The 16,472-nt window shown below is 40.6% G+C and overlaps 1 protein-coding gene across 1 annotated transcript in view; it reads left to right on the top strand.

The window, feature by feature from the left end:
- The first annotated feature begins 1,883 nt into the window (after positions 1-1,883).
- Positions 1,884-16,472, top strand: part of BUD13 (BUD13 homolog) — a 35,849-nt gene continuing 21,260 nt past the window's right edge. Inside the window, exons 1-4 of the mRNA XM_060103952.1 lie at positions 1,884-2,044; positions 4,264-4,357; positions 8,366-8,462; positions 14,430-15,266. Of these exons, the coding sequence (XP_059959935.1) occupies positions 1,902-2,044; positions 4,264-4,357; positions 8,366-8,462; positions 14,430-15,266 (1,171 nt within the window). The 5' untranslated portion in view covers positions 1,884-1,901. The remainder of the gene's footprint in view (positions 2,045-4,263; positions 4,358-8,365; positions 8,463-14,429; positions 15,267-16,472) is intronic.

Genomic DNA, 16,472 nt, shown 5'->3' with positions numbered 1-16,472 from the left:
CATGTTATGGAGGAATGTCAAGCAGGGAAGGGGTCTGGGTAGTGCCTGGGAAGGTGGGGGCGTTAGCTTTATTAGATGGAACTGCAGAGACAGGGCAAAACGTAGACCATGCCGCTGGCCGTGAATGCATCTGATCCTGCTTAACTGCCCTGTGAGGCAGCGTTAAGACCTGAGCTTAGTCTTGTCAGGCTAAGGTTTGGTACTGAGCAGAATGGGTAGAGGTGGAACTGAAGACAGAAATGGGCAGGAGGCGATGGGGTGGAGAGGACTATACTGGTAATGTTCACTGGAGTGGAAATATGAGACTTTCCCGATGTCTGCTGACACCAGGGTGGAGGCAGGGCTTTGGAGTTCAGCTTGAGATACATTAAAGTGGACTAGAAGCCAAGGCAGGGTTGTGGATGGGAGACCTGTGGGGCCCTGCAGCTAGTGAAGCCCTATCAGTCCAGTGCCCCCTTCTCATAGGCCCTGAGAGACCCAGCCTGCTCTTCGTCCTGGGCCTGTGCTGTGACCACTCAGTGTAGCCCAGTGGTTAAAAGTTCATGCTTCAGGGCAGTGACCTCCAAACCTGTTTAGTTATGTATATTTTCTGAACATGTGTTCCAAGATATGCGTATTTATTTATAAAGTATAAACACTTTATTGACTAATAAACCTTAAAACGTGACAAAAATTTAACATGGTGAGATAAGTAAAATACGCAATCTAATTCTTTTTCAAGAAATTTGGATTACTTCTTGCACCCCACTTTGTTAGCCTCTGCTCCCAAGGGTCATATGTTCTGGCTGTGTGAAGTTGGGCAACTTAACCTCTCCAAGCTTCAGTTTTCTCATCTTTAAGGTAAGGATAATAAAAGCATCTGAGAAATGTGAGGGTTAAATGAGATAATTCAAGTAAAGCTCTTAATGCCCACAAAAAGAAAAGTCTTCTCCCTAAACTTGAGTATTAGAATTCAGTCTCTCTAGGGACTTCCCTGGCGGTCCAGTGGTTAAGACTCCGCTTCCACTGCAGGGGCACGGGTTCCATCTCTGGTCGGTGAACTAAATCCCGCATGCCATCTGGCCAAAAAATAAATTACGTGAGTTTTAAAAAATAAAAGACTGAACGACAAAAAAAAAAAAAATTCAATCTCTCTAGCTTCTCTCTTGCCATGCTGAAAATAGATCCAGGTCATTTTCATTGGAAATATACGCAAGAGATAGCTAGGGGCAGCCAATATAAAATGTGGGTAAGATACATAGGTTAGAAACCTCCATATTTTTCATAGTAATTATATTGGGTTTGGAATTCCTGACTTCCTCTGTTGCATAGTTCTTGAAAGCCTATTAAAGCAGATTTCTCTCCACCTAAACATACTAATAAAAATAACTGACACACTATGCCAGATGCTGTTCAAAGCACTTTACACAGTAGTATTATCCTAGTCCTTGCAACCATTGGGTTCGGTGTCATTATTATCCCCATTTTGTTAAGTACGTTGCCCAAGGTCGTACAGTTAGGAAGTTATGGAAGCAGAACTCAAACTTAGACGCACTGCAGCTCCAGAGCCCACCTTCCTAACTTCTGCTCTCCGGTGCTTCTGAAGCTGCTGGGGGCAGAGATCTTGTTGGGGTCGTGGCTGTAGCCTCGCGGCTACAACAGCGCTTGCTGCACCGTCTGTTGAATGACAGAATGGACAAAGATAAGAAACACAATTGTCCCGTCAGAGGGATGTTGAGTGGGCTCCCAAGGTGCGCGTGTCACTCGTAAGCCCGCAAAAGCTCACACGAAACACCCTGGCGATTCCAAACACCCTCCGTCACTTCCGGTCCTGGCCCCGCCCCCCAGAATCCGCGCTGTCCGTTTCGCGTTCAAGAATTTTGTCCGCAGCGTCGCTCCGTCTCCCCGCCTTCGCCGCTGCCATGGCGGCAGCTCCGCCGCTCTCCAAGGCTGAATATCTGAAGCGTTACTTGTCCGGGGCAGATGCCGGCGTCGACGGAGGCCCTGAGTCCGGCCGCAAGCGTCGCAAAAAGCGGCCGAAGACTGGCGGGGCTGGCGGCAAGGGGTGAGTTGGCCCTGGCGCGGCGGGGTCCGTGCGGCTCGCCGCCTCTCACCTTCCCAGCTCCGCCCTCGGCCCGGCTCTTCCTGGGCTCCTCGCCGGCGGCCCCGAGGGGCCCAGCGCCCTTGACTGCTCGCCCGGCGCTGCCTGAGCCCAGAGTCCGCTCAGACCGCTCCTCGCGCCCCTGGGCAGTATCTTCGACGTATTCAGGCCCGGCTGTAACTTTCATTACTCTTTTCCCGCCTTTGTAGCATTCCGTCCGCAAAGAATGAATATTGTGCCCTGAGACTAAAGTGGTGAAGCAAATTCAGAGGTTCTGTGCGTGGATATTAAGGGCCCAGAACATGTCGGTGGGGATTCTCCAATGCCAAGGACTCCGGTCCTGAGTCGGAGACCTATGCTCACTTCCTGTTACTCTTCCTACTACTACTAACAATAACAACTAACGCTTATACTGTTCTTGTCATGTGCCAGTCACCGTTCTAAGTACTTTAGACCTAAACGAATTTATTTAAGCTTCATAACAGTACCATGAAGTAGATATTTTTGTTACCCCCACTTTTCAAACGAGAAAACTTATGTGGCCCAGGGTACTGGGTTGAGTAGTGCCCCTTCCCTCCAAGGCATGTCCACCCAGAACCTCAGAATGTGACATTGTTTAGAAATAGGGTCTTTGCTGTTGTAATTAGTTAAGATGAAGTCATAGTGGGTTAGGATGGACGCTAAATCCAATATGACTGGTGTCCTTTTAAGAAAAGGGGAATTTGGGGGCTTCCCTGGTGGCGCAGTGGTTGAGAATCCGCCTGCCGATGCAGGGGACACGGGTTCATGCCCCGGTCTGGGAAGATCCCACATGCCGCAGAGCGGCTGGGCCCGTGAGCCATGGCCGCTGAGCCTGAGCGTCCGGAGCCTGTGCTCCGCAGCAGGAGAGGCCACAACGGTGAGAGGCCCGCGTACTGCAAAAAAAAAAAAAAAAAAAGAAAAAAAAAAAAAAAGAAAAGGGGAATTTGGATACAGAAACAGACTTAGAGGGAAAACTACCACGTGAAGATGGAGGCTGAGACTGGACTGGATTTATGCTGACAGTAGGGGCTACCAGAAGTGCGAAGTGTCAAGGAAAGATCTTTCCCTAGAGCCTTACTGGCGGGCATTGCCTTGCAGACCCCTGATTCCAGACTTGAAGCCTCCAGAACTGTGAGAGAATACATTTCTGTTGTTTTAAGCCACCCAGTTTGTGGTACTTTGTTAGGCAGTCCTAGGAAACTAATAATATACCCAATAAGGTCAAGCAGTTCCGAAGAACTAATCCATTTCCTCTCCTGGTTTGGTTGTTGTGTTATTCTTGCTTTCTGTCCCCTTTGACTTGTGTGGATTCCTCGGAGGCAGTGCCATGTAGTGAAATTAACTTGAGCTTTGGAGTAACACTGATTAGGCTTTGAGTCCTAGCTGTGCCACTTTATGGGCTGTGTGGCCTTGGGCAAGATATTTCATCTGTCATATTTCATCTCAGTTTTTTCATCTTTAAAAATGAGAGTAATACTGAATATCACTTATATTAAATGGTTGTGATAAGTGATCTTGCCTTTTCAAATAATAACTGTTAATAATAACTTTATAGCATGGCATTGTTATTATTTGGACTCATCCATAGTTTATCCATGTAACAAACATTTATTGAGTACTTCCTATGCCAATTTCTGCAGGGTGTTGAGGATATCACTGTGAGTGAGAGAGGCATAGTCCCTACTCTGATGGAGCTTATAGTTTAATGGGGATACAGCCTTTAAACAACTAATTACACAACTGGTTGATTTACTTCCTTTGTGATAAAGTATTCCAAGAATGAGTAACGGGGGTTCTTAGTTGGGGGAGGTAAGTGAAATAGTATTGGAAGGTCTGTGAAGGAAGTTATATATATGCCAGGATTTTAAGAATGCGTAAGAGTTTCCCAGTAAAGAATGAGAAGAGTAGGTCAGGCAGAGGGAAGGAACTGAGACGTGAAACTGATACGGAAAGGAATTTGGCTCCTTCTAGGCACCAGAAGGTGACTAGTGAGTAGTGAACTGAAGAGACAGTGGTACAAGATGAAGTTCGCCGTATTGGCAAAGAATGGACCATAGATCTTGTAGGATTTTGAGTTTTAGCCTAAAACCAAAGATAAGTGTTTGTAGGCTGTTATCCAAAAATGTTTCTTCTCTTTTGATCTTTTTATTTTTCACATTTAGCATGCGGATTGTGGATGATGACGTGAGCTGGACATCTATGTCAACCACTAAAACAGAAAAGGAGGAAGAGGAAGATGATGGAGATTTGCCTGTGGTTTGTATCTTTTGAGGCTGTGAGGACTTGGAAATGCAAGCCTCTCAATCTCGACTCCCAGTGCAGGGTAGATTAGTAAGGGGGAAAGTTGAGGGCAGAGAAGAGGTGACCCTTTCCAGGGGCTATTTTAAAGTAGTCTTCTTTGCTGATGCCTATACACAGTCTTTGTATATGGAGGGCTCCATCTGCCTGGAAACGGGAACTGATCACAGAGAGGCAGGGTTCCTCAGTGTCAGTGATAGAGCCATGATTAGAATTCGCCGTGGTTCAATTTGTTGGAACCTACCTTAAAAATACCGTTCAGGTTCAATCATAGGAAACTTTTTAATTGCTCATTTTATTCCCTGATTCAACTAAGCTTTAAATTATATGCTCTTGCCTAAGTACAGGTGATATGTAGATTAAGAGAACATAGTGTCTGTACTTTACAGGTCATACTCTACAATGGGAGACTGAATTTCAAATGACAATATGATGAATGTTGGAGACAGAGTTCACATATGTACCAAGTGCCATTAGAACACGAGGGAGATAGCATACTTTTTATCCCACTGGGAAATTCCACGAAGGATGGAAATATCTGAATTGAATTTTAAAGGATGAGTAAGAGCCAGGTGGGTAAAAGCATAGGCAAATAAGTTAGCATTGGTATGGTCATGGAACCTTGCTCAGAATTGCTGAGAAACAAGGTGAAAAGGAGAGCTGTTGATAGGCTGTGTTATACTAAAAGGTTGTAAAGGTGAATTCCAGATGAGTGTGTTTAATGTTAATCCCCAGCATATTCTATAATATTGATAGATTATTTAAAAGAAGGTTTGTTAATAATTAGAAGGGAAATAGTGATCATAGGAGCCAATTTAGTTTCAGTCAGAATGAATTACTGAAACCTAGTTAATGTTTATAACATTTGTTGTTATTGTAAATGTTTATTTATTTATTTTTAATTAATTAATTTATTTTATTTATTCATTTTTTTTTTGGCCTTGTTGGGTTTTCGTTGCTGCGCACAGGCTTTCTCTAGTTGAGGCAAGTGGGGGCCACTCTTCATTGCGGTGCTGCGCAGGCTTCTCATGGCGGTGGCTTCTCTTGTTGCGGAGCATGGGCTCGAGGCGCGCGGGCTTCAGTAGTTGTGGCTCACGGGCTCTAGAGCACAGGCTCAGTAGTTGTGGCGCACAGGCTCAGTTGCTCCGCGGCATGTGGGATCCTCCGGACCAGGGCTCAAACCCGTGTCCCTTGCATTGGCAGGCGGACTCTCAACCACTGTGCCACCAGGAAGCCCTATTTTTTTATTTTATGAAAGCAATACATGTTCATTATAGAATATTTTGGAATTGTAAGAACGTTTAAGTTTTAAAAAGAATATATAATCACTTTTACTGTGACCATCCAGAGATAACAACTGCTAAGGTTTACATGCTTTAATTCATAGATTGTAATACTTGTATTTTATTTATTTTTTCAAATATAATTGGGATTATACTATACATATGGTTTTGGAGCCTGCTCTTTCACTTAATAGTATGTTGTCAATACTTTAGTAAGACTTTAAAAATATGCTTTGAGAATGTGACTTTTAATGGTTGCATAGTAGTTCAATATACATATTAATTTAATCTGTCTTACTACTGGCTGTATGGGTTGTTTCCTGTTTTAAAATATCATAATGATTTAATAAACATTTTGGACATAAATCATTGTAAGAATCCATTTATTTCTTTATTCCTATGAAATGAAATCAATAGGTTAGAGAGTATGGTCATTTTGAGGTGTTTCCCATATTGCTTTCCAAAAGGTAGTATGAATTTACACTCCCACTAGAGGTGTATGGGAATGTCAGTTTCCCCATTTCTTCATCAATATTGGAGTATTATTCACATCAACAAAGCAACTGCAAACCTATGTCAATTTGGCAGGTGAACAGTGGTATCCAGATTCTTTGAAAAATAGTAAAATGAATGATTTTTCATACGTTTATTGGGCTTTTGTATTTAATGAATTTCTTGTATTTGTCCATTTTTTTAGAAAATTGGAGTTTTAATTTTTTTCATTGATTTATTTGATATTTGTATAATAGGAATATATTATCTGTTTTACACGCCATAAGTATATTTTGTCATTTGCCTCTTCATTTATAATAGTTTTTGACATTTAAAAATTTTGATTTTTTGTAGTCAGGTCTGTTAATTTTCCTTCATAATGTTGTCTTTTGCTCTTATGATTGTCCCAAAACCTAAGTAAGGGAAGCTTTAGCCCCACTGCTAGACTCTGTGCTTGTTACAACAGACCTTGATTATTGAATTCATTTTTGTTACTCCAAGATTATCACAACCAATAATTAGGACAACCACAGTAATAGTGGCAGCACAAGATTAATAGGTGTAATTTACCATGTACCAAGCACTGCTAAGCTTTCATGAATTATCTGTTGAATCCTCATAGCAATCCTTTGATCCTGCTTTTACAAATTAGGAAATTGAGGCTTAGAGAGAATAATTTGCCAAAGGTTATACAAATATTAAGGGGCAAAGCTGGGAATTTAGATCTCAATTCATCTTGTTTTTTAAAATAAATTTATTTATTTATTTTGGGCTGCATTGGGTCTTTGTTGCTGCACGTGGGCTTTTCTCTAGTTGTGGCGAGCGGGGGCTACTCTTTGTTGTGGTGTGCGGGTTTCTCATTGCGGTGGCTTCTCTTGTTGTGGAGCAGGGGCTCTAGGCGCACGGGCTTCAGTAGTTGTGGCATGCAGGCTCAGTAGTTGTGGCTCATGGTCTCTAGAGCACAGGCTCAGTAGTTGTGGCGCACGGGCTTCGTTGCTCCGCAGCATGTGGGATGTTCCCGGACCAGGGCTCGAACACGTGTCTCCTGCATTGGCCAGCGGATTCTTAACTACTACGCCACCAGGGAGGCCCCATCTTGTTTGAAAGCCTGTGTTTTGAATGCCCAGTGAGAGATCTCAAAACTAGGTTATATGAAGAATGATCATAGGATCTTGGGAGAAGAGAAGAAGTAGAGGGGAATTCAAACCTGGGTTTGAGTTTCAGTTCTGCCACTTGCTAGGTTGAGAAAGTTATTTAACTTCTCTGAGCCATAGTTTGCTCTTAGTAGTGTGGAGCCTTTCTTTCCAGGGCTTTTGTGAGGATAAAGTGAGATAATATAAGTAAAGCACAAAACACAGTGCCTTGCTCATAGTTGCTACTGTGTAATTAGAATTTATTATGCCAGCTATCTTTGAAGGTCTGTCATGTGGAAAGGGGATCAGTTGCATCAGAGGTAGGACTAGGGTGGATGGAAAGAAGTTATAGGAAGGTAGATATGGGTCCGATGAAACTAAGAACTTTCTAGCCCCAAAATGCAGTGGACTGCCTTGTAACATGAGTTCCATGTCAGTGAATTAGTTCTCTGTCAGGGAGGGACTATGTGAGTGATCATTTATCAAGTATACTGTAGAGAAGATTCCAGATTTGTTTGGGAATTTGGATGATATGAAATATGGTCTTATCCCTTAAAGATTCTATGAGTCTGTGTACATTTTAGTGACTTCTTTTGGTTGGATACTAGAAAAACTGTCATTGTGACTACTTACAATAGGAAAGTTTTCATAAGGAGTCCAAAGCCCTTAATGAATGATAGGGATGACAGGAAACCTGCCTGTGTTTTCACTCTGAATGTAAAAGTAAAAGGGTAAAAGGAGTTTAGCTTTTAGCTTACAAGTGGCAGTTGTATACCTGGCACCTTAATAAGAAGGTTTGTAATGAAAGAAATTAACCTCTGGAGAGAAATTGATTAGTCAGAGAAAGATCTGTAATTAAACCATCCAGTGACAATCACATGTTTATGGAGCAAATGTAACTGAGGACCAGTACCTGCTTCTTCATGGCCGTTTTGGGTCTTCGTGTGCCGTGTATTATTAGGAATGGAATAGTCATAGCTTCAGGTTCTTGAGACAGCAACATTGTTACTTGGCTGGATCCTGTGGATTTCCTTAACGTATTGTTCTCACTCCCACAGGTGGCTGAGTTTGTGGACGAGCGGCCAGAAGAGGTAAAGCAGATGGAAGCCTTTCGTTCCAGTGCCAAATGGAAGCTTCTGGGAGTTCCAACAATAGGTAAGTCTGAATTTCCCATTTATAGGAGAAGGCTTTTTCTTTTTTTCTTTTTTAATTGAAGTATCATTTACAAGATTGTGTTAGTTCTAGGTGTACTGCAAGGTGATTCAGATATATATATATATATATATATATATATATATATATATATATATATATATACCTTTTTTCAGATTATTTTCCATTATAGGTTATTCCAAGATATTGAATATAGTTCCCTGTGCTGTACACTAAATCCTTGTTGCTTATCTATTTTAGTACAGTTGTTTGTATCTGTTAATTCCATACTCCTAAGTTATCCCTTCCCCCCTTCCCCTTTGGTAACCATAAGTTTGTTTTCTATGTCTGTGAGTCTGTTTCTGTTTTGCATATAGATTCATTTGTATTATTTTTTAGATTCCACATATAAATTATATCATATAATATTTGTCTTTTTCTGACTTACTTAGTATGATATTCTCTAGGTCCATCCATGTTGCTACAAGTGGCAGTATTTCATTCTTTTTTATGCCTGAGTAATATTTAGTTGTGTGTGTGTGTGTGTGTGTGTGTGTGTTCTGCAGCTTCTTAAACCAGTAGTCTCTTGATGGACACTTGGGTTGTTTCCATGTCTTGGCTATAGAAATAGTGCTGCTGTGAACATTGGGGTGCACGTATCTTTTTGAATTAGTGTTTTTATTGTTTCCAGATATATACCCAGGAGTGGAATTGCTGGATCATATGGTAGTCCTATTTTTAGTTTTTTATTTTTTATTTTTTGCGGTACACGGGCCTCTCACTGTTGTGGCCTCTCCCGTTGCGGAGCACAGGCTCCGGATGCACAGGCTCAGCGGCCATGGCTCACGGACCCAGCTGCTCCGCGGCATTTGGGATCTTCCCGGACCGGGGCATGAACCCGTGTCCCCTGCTTCGGCAGGCAGACTCTCAACCACTGCGCCACCAGGGAAACCCGATTTTTAGTTTTTTAAGGAGCCTCCATACTGTTTTCCACAGTGGCTGTACCAATTTACATTCCCAGCAACAGTCGAGGAGGGTTCCCTTTTTTCCACGTGCTCTCTAACATTTGTTATTGGTAGACTTTTTGATGATAGCCATTCTGACAGGTGTGAGGTGATACCTCATTGTGGTTTTGGTTTGTATTTCTCTAATAATTAGTGATATTGAGCATCTTTTCATGTGCCTTTTAGTCATCTGTATGTCTTCTTTGGAAAAATGTCTATTCAGGTCTTCCCATTTTTTGATTGGGTTGTTTTTTTGATATTGAGTTGTATGAGCTGTTTGTGTATTTTGGATATTAATGCCGTATTGGTCGCATCATTTGCAAATATTTTCTCCCATTCTGTAGGTTGTCTTTTCGTTTTGTTAATGGTTTCCTTTCTTGTGCAAAACCTTTTAAGTGTAATTAGGTCCCATTTGTTTATTTTTGCTTTTATTTCTTTTGCCTAAGGAGACTGAGCTGAGAAAATATTGCTACAATTTAGTCAAAGAATGTTTCACTTATGTTCTCTTCTAGGAGTTTTTGTGGTTTTAGGTCTTGCATTTAGGTCTTTAAACCATTTGAGTTTATCTTTGTATATGGTGTGAGGGAATGTTCTAATTTCATTGTTTTACATTTGGCTGTCTTGTTTTCCCAGCACCACTTGTTGAAGAGACTGTCTTTTCTCCATTATATATTCTTGCCTCCTTTGTCATAGATTAATGGACCATAGGTGTGTGGGTTTATTTCTAGCTCTCTATTCTGTTCCATTGATCTGTGTATCTGTTTTTGTGCCAGTACCATGCTGTTTTGATTACTGTAGCTTTGTAGCATAGTCTGAAGTCTGGGAGGGTTATACCTCCAGCTTGGTTATTCTTTTCTCAGTATTGCTTTCACAATTCTGGGTCTTTTGTGGTTTGATATAAATTTTAAGATTATTTGTTCTAGTTCTACAAAAAATGTCATGGGTACTTTGATAGGGATTGCATTAAATCTGTAGATTGCTTTGGGTAGTATGGCCATTTTAACAATATTAATTCTTCCAATCTAAGAGCACAGAATATCTTTCCATTTCTTTGAATCATCTTCAGTTTCCTTTGTCAGTGTTTTATAGTTTTCAGCATATAGGTCTTTCACCTCCTTGGTTAAGTTTATTCCCAGGTAATTTTTTTTTAACGCTATTTTAAACAGGATTTTTTTTTTTACCTTCTCTTTCTGATGTTTCATTGTTAGTGTAAAGAAATGCAACAGATATCTGTATATTAATCTTATATCCTGCTATCTTGCTGAATTCATTTATTAGTTCTAATCATTTTTGTGTGGTGGCTTTAGGGTTGTCTATGTAGAGTATCATGTCATCTGCAAATAGTGACAGTTTTACCTCTTTCCAGTTTGGATAGGTTTTATTTCTTTTTCTTGTCTGATTGCTGTGGCTAGGACTTCTAATACTAATGTTGAATAGAAGTGGTGAGAGTGAGCATCCTTGTCTTATTCCTGAATTTAGGGGGAAAGCTTTCAGTTTTTCACTGTTGAGTATTATAGCTCCATTGGCCATGAAGTAAGCACCAGTTATCAAAGGTAATCACATCACCTAGACAAAAGATTTTTTTTCAATATGAATATAATCCTGTGTGTAAATGATTTGCTGAGCTAGAAAATGTGAACTGCAAAATAGCATTGCTACTTGGTTCACATCAAGACATAATATGTTTATTTCTTTACATAAAAACGGCACATTTGCTTTTTCATACAAATCAGGCCCACTGAATGGAGATGGCTTTAGATCTTTTGACATTTGAACTACATAGCCTGGGGGCCCTTTGTAGACACTTTTATAATTCTTACTTAAAGTATTATCTCTGTGTAAAACTTTTGAATTGTTCTTCCTGATGGTTACTTATCTCTTACTCAGAAGTGTCTTTTTTTTTTTAATTGAAGTATAGTTGATTTATAGTGCTGTGTTAATTTCTGCTGTACAGCAGAGTGATTCAATTATATATACATTCTTTTTTATATTCTTTTCCATTATGGTTTATTACAGCATATTGAATATAGTTCCCTGTGATATATAGTAGGAAAAAAAAGTGTTATACTTTGTGCCTTTAGGTTAATTATCCTAAAATTCTGATTAGAAAAAATTGCATAACAAAAGTGACAATTGGCTGTGGGTTTGTCATAAATGGCTTTTATTATGTTGAGATATGTCCCCTCTCTACCCACTTTGGTGAGAGTTTTTGTCATGAATGGGTGTTGGATTTTGTCAAATGCGTTTTCTTTGTCTACTGAAATGATCATGTGTTTTTGTCTTTCCTTTTGTTAATGTGGTGTATCACACTGATTGATTTGATTTGTGTATGTTGAACCATGCTTTGTGACCTTGTATTGCATCCAACTTGATCATGCTTGATCATGGTGTATGATCCTTTTTATGTATTGTTGGATTTGAGGGAAGCCTTTTTCTCCTGTCCTACACTTTTCTTTTTAGAGGAATGCATAGTTTATTTTAGTGTGTCACTGATCCTGAAAAATATAGTGAAAAAGAATTCGGAACTTATTCAGAGGTAGTAAGATATGAGAACTGAGAGACCAAGTATTCCACTTTTTCTTATATTTTGGTGGTAGGGTTACTGAGGTCAGGAAGTGACTCATTTGGGTGTCTTTCAGCACCCACCCCTTTCTGGCCCAGAATAGGAGAGCACTTAGTGTATATTTGGAGGAGTTTATGAGAATCTGAGGAACAGAATTTGGAGACTGAAGCAACCTCTGTCCTCTACCAGGTTGAAGTGACACATGTATGGGCCAAGGATCAATGTTTTCTATCTTCTTTTTTGTATTAATAAATCTTTCTTTGTTCTTCCCTTAATTATTGGTATTTTGCAGCACATTATCCTCCATTTGCCACTCTACACCCTCTCCCTAGGCTAGTAATTTAACTTTCTATTTAAAACATTTTTTGAGTTCTTGAGAGTTTGATAAAGGACATTTGTTATGTCTGAGCAGAAATGAGACCTAGTCTTATTTGCCCTAGTATTCCCTCTGCCCAGCACAAAGAGTGCCATTAAGACATATTTCTTGAATTTCTAATAGGTATTTGATTCTTACAGCCTACTGCTCTTTGGTAAATCATCACTTGGGGCTTAGCAGTCATTTCCCCCTTTTCCAAAAACTTGGTGATAGGTCTGCTTACTAAGGGACACAGACTAAGAAATACTTGGTCCCAGTGAGTCACAGCCCTGGTCCCAGCAGTCATTTGGGCTCTGGGTGGCCAGTGGAAGAGTGCTGATTTTTACCCTCTCTGTTCCATTCTCACATAAGGAAGGATCTTGCTTCTTGATAGTTAACTCCTGTTTACCCTTGATGCTTGTTCCCTTTCACATATGGAGGGTAGAAGAATTAACTCCTAAACAGGATTTATTCTTTCTGTGTTATACTTTGTGGCTTTCGGTTAATTATCCTAAAATTCTGATTAGAAAAAAATGCATAACAAAAGTGACAGTTGGCTATTGGTTAATGACCACCTTTGCCTCAATTTTTAGTACATTATTATTATGTTTTATGAATGAAAACTTTATTATCAGTATTATTTCATCAGAATCCTGTTCACTCATATCTATTATTTTCTGCCTTATCCTGTGGTTGTGTTTCCAGTCTTCTTCACAATCTTTTTTTCAGAGAGAATCTTCTGATTTCCATATCTGTAGGTCTAGGAAGTGACACACAGAGACACACACACACACAAACATAAACATGCATAGTTGTTTTTCATTTGCCTCACCCTCACTGGCCCATTTGTTACTGGAAATATCCTGACTGATCTCTGACCCTTACTTCCTTTTTATAAATATCATGGAATTTATCAACCTCGTGGATTAGATTTACTGTCAGGTACCCCACAGATATCAATACTTTTCTCTGAGGGGTAGATTCCAGTCAGAGGATCCTATTCTCCGAAGTAAAGGAGTTGACTTCGTTTCATTCATCCATTTAACAAGTATTCATTGGGTCCAACCCAACTTTTATTTGTGTTTGTATTTTATTTGTTTAGGGAGCTCAGTGATGAGAAATAGAGGGGGAAGAGAAACTGGATTTTGGAACTGTCCTGATTTGCTATAAACATTTCATTCTGTTATACCTTTGAATACTGAAAGTCTCAAATGCTTTCCTTTTCAAAGATTGCACATGGACTCTGGAGTCAAACAAATCTGGATTTGGATATTCATTCCACCACTTACTAGCAGGATGACTTTGGCAAACTACTTAATCTTGCTGAGTACCAACTTCTTCATCTGTAAAATAGGGATAACAGTGTTTATCTCCTAGGCTTGTTATGAGAATTAAATGAGATAATCTATATAAATAATGGGCATGCAGTAGGTGATCAGTAAATGCTGATCCTTTCTTTCTCGTGCTCTCCCCAACTCTAATAAAGAGCACGATGGCATGGATTAAATAGTTAACAGCATTTCATTTTGATGTGGCACAGATTTAGTCAATTTGCCTTTTGAAAGAAGAGTGGATACAAACTATGAATTATCTAGGCTAAATATCAGTAGGAGCTTCTGATGGGGAACTCTGTACAAATAAGGTTTTGGGAAGAACACTGGATTGGGGGTTAGAAGGCCAGAGTTCTAGCCTATCTCTTCATCTTAGTAACTATGACCCCTAGGTAAGAAATCACTTAGTTCCTTGGAGTCTGTGTTTTCATGTCTGTAAAGCAAGGATACCTGCCCTGCTTACCTAACAAGATGTAACATGAAAAATACATTTAAAATGCTTTGCAGATTTATGACTTGTTAGGCAAACATGAGAGATTATTCTTAGGATATACATGAGTGCTGGTTTACTACTCCTAAGTAAGAGTTGTGCATTTCCTTCTTTTGGGCTTTCTGAGTAGTTTTGAGATATATCCTGCTGGGGCATCTTTTGAAACTTTGGTTACAGGGGTGAACAGAGCATTTGTAGGAATCTGACTCTTTGCTATTTGTGTTTAGGCCACAATGAAGATCTACCCTCACACAGACATTCCCGTCATGATACCCCGGATTCATCTCCTCCTAGGCAGGTCCGTCATGATACCCTGGATTCATTTCCTCCTAGGAGGGTCCGTCATGACACCCTGGATTCATCTCCTCCTAGAAGGGTCTGTTATGACACCCTGGATTCATCTCCTTCTAGGACGGTCTGTCATGACACCCTGGATTCATTGCGTCCTAGGAGGGTCCGTCATGATACCCCGGATTCATCTCCTAAGAGGGTCCGTCATGATACCCCGGATTCATCTCCTCCTAGGAGGGTCTGTCATGATTCCCCGGATCCATCTCCCCCCAGGAGGGCCCATCATGACTCAGACCCATCTCCCCCAAGGAGGGCCCATCATGATTCACCGGATCCTTTTCCCATCAGGAAGCCTTATCGTCATTCTTCAGGTGTATCTCCTAGGAGGGCCCGTCATGACACACCAGATCCATCTCCACCTAGGAGAGCCCACCACAATTCCTCAGATATCTCTCCTCGCAGAAGGGCCCATAACAGCTCCCCTGACACAGCTCAGCCTAGAAGGACTCTTGACTCTGTGGACACACCACAGCTCAGGAGGGCCCATCATAATTCCCCTGACTTGGCTTCTAATGTCCCTCATTCACTGCCCAGAACCAAAAGCAGTAAAGCCCCAGAAAGTTCTAACAAAACTTCTTCACATAAGAAGGGACCCGGACCTTCTCATCTATCACTCCCAAAGAACAGCAAGTATGAATATGACTCGGAACTCTCTCCTCCACGGAAAAAGCAAGCAAAATCCCATTTTGGAAGTAAGCAGCATGATTCTAAAGGTGAGCATTTGATTGTCCATGAGAGAGACTTGTTCCCGAGGCACTTTTGGACATTTTCGTTGCTTTATTAGGTATTTGTGATCTTCAGAAATGAGAATGGAGCTTTGGAGAAGTTTTAAAAACTGGAGGGAAGTGGTGACAGGTTGGGCTGAGGAGAGTTAAAAATTTACAGTAGCAGGGAGGAAATTTTTTTTTTTTTTTTTTTTTGCGGTATGCGGGCCTCTCACTGTTGTGGCCTCTCCCGTTGCGGAGCACAGGCTCAGCAGCCATGGCTCACGGGCCCAGCCGCTCCGCGGCATATGGGATCCTCCCGGACCGGGGCATGAACCCATGTCCCCTGCATTGGCAGGCGGTCTCTCAACCACTGCGCCACCAGGGAAGCCCCAGGGAGGAAATTTTTATATATCCTTTTGTTTATTCTCCCCACCTCATATAAAGATATTATATACATGTTTGTTGCATGTATAGAATGCATAGAAATGTAGAAAAAGGTCATACAAAATTCTGTCATTCAGAGGCAGCCCCTGTTAGTGTTGTAACCAATGTCCTTTTAGTCTTTTTTTTTTCTATTCATTTCTGATGTAGTTGAGACTTGTCTAGGCAGTAAATACATATTGCATGTGTAATCTTGCCTGTTGTTTTACACTTAACATTATCTTCCCCATGTCGTAAAACATCTCTTTGTTAATATAATTTTTGTTGGTGTTTAACCATTTCCCTAATATTGCATATTTTAGGTTATTTCTAAACTTTTTCTTCTATAATTCTATAATGAACATCCTTATACATAAACTGTTACCCTGTTCAGAATTATTTCCTTATCTACTTCTAGATAGATTTCTGGGGCATTGAAGTACTTCTAGATATGTTTTCTAGGAAACTAAGTACAATAGAAATGGATTTATTGGGTCAGAGGGTTCTGTGCTTTTAGGACTGTTGATATGTATTGCAGATTGCTTTTGGGGAAAGTGATTTGTGATGCTTATGTCTACGATTCAGCTGTGTGGTGAAATTTGTTTACACCATCTTTTGTCCCTAGGTACTATTTTTAATTTTTAAATTCAAATACATTTTTATACTTTAGTCTGAGGACATGAGAATATAATACGGGTAGTTTTTTTTTTTTTTTGGCGGTATGCTGGCCTCACTGCTGTGGCCTCTCCTGTTGCGGAGTACAGGCTCCGGACGCGCAGGCTTAGCGGCCAT

This window comes from Mesoplodon densirostris, chromosome 7 (assembly GCF_025265405.1).
Source record: "Mesoplodon densirostris isolate mMesDen1 chromosome 7, mMesDen1 primary haplotype, whole genome shotgun sequence".
Taxonomy (NCBI): domain Eukaryota; kingdom Metazoa; phylum Chordata; class Mammalia; order Artiodactyla; family Ziphiidae; genus Mesoplodon; species Mesoplodon densirostris.
The sequence above is the reverse complement of the archived record's forward strand: the minus strand, read 5'-3'. Positions and strand labels throughout refer to the sequence as shown.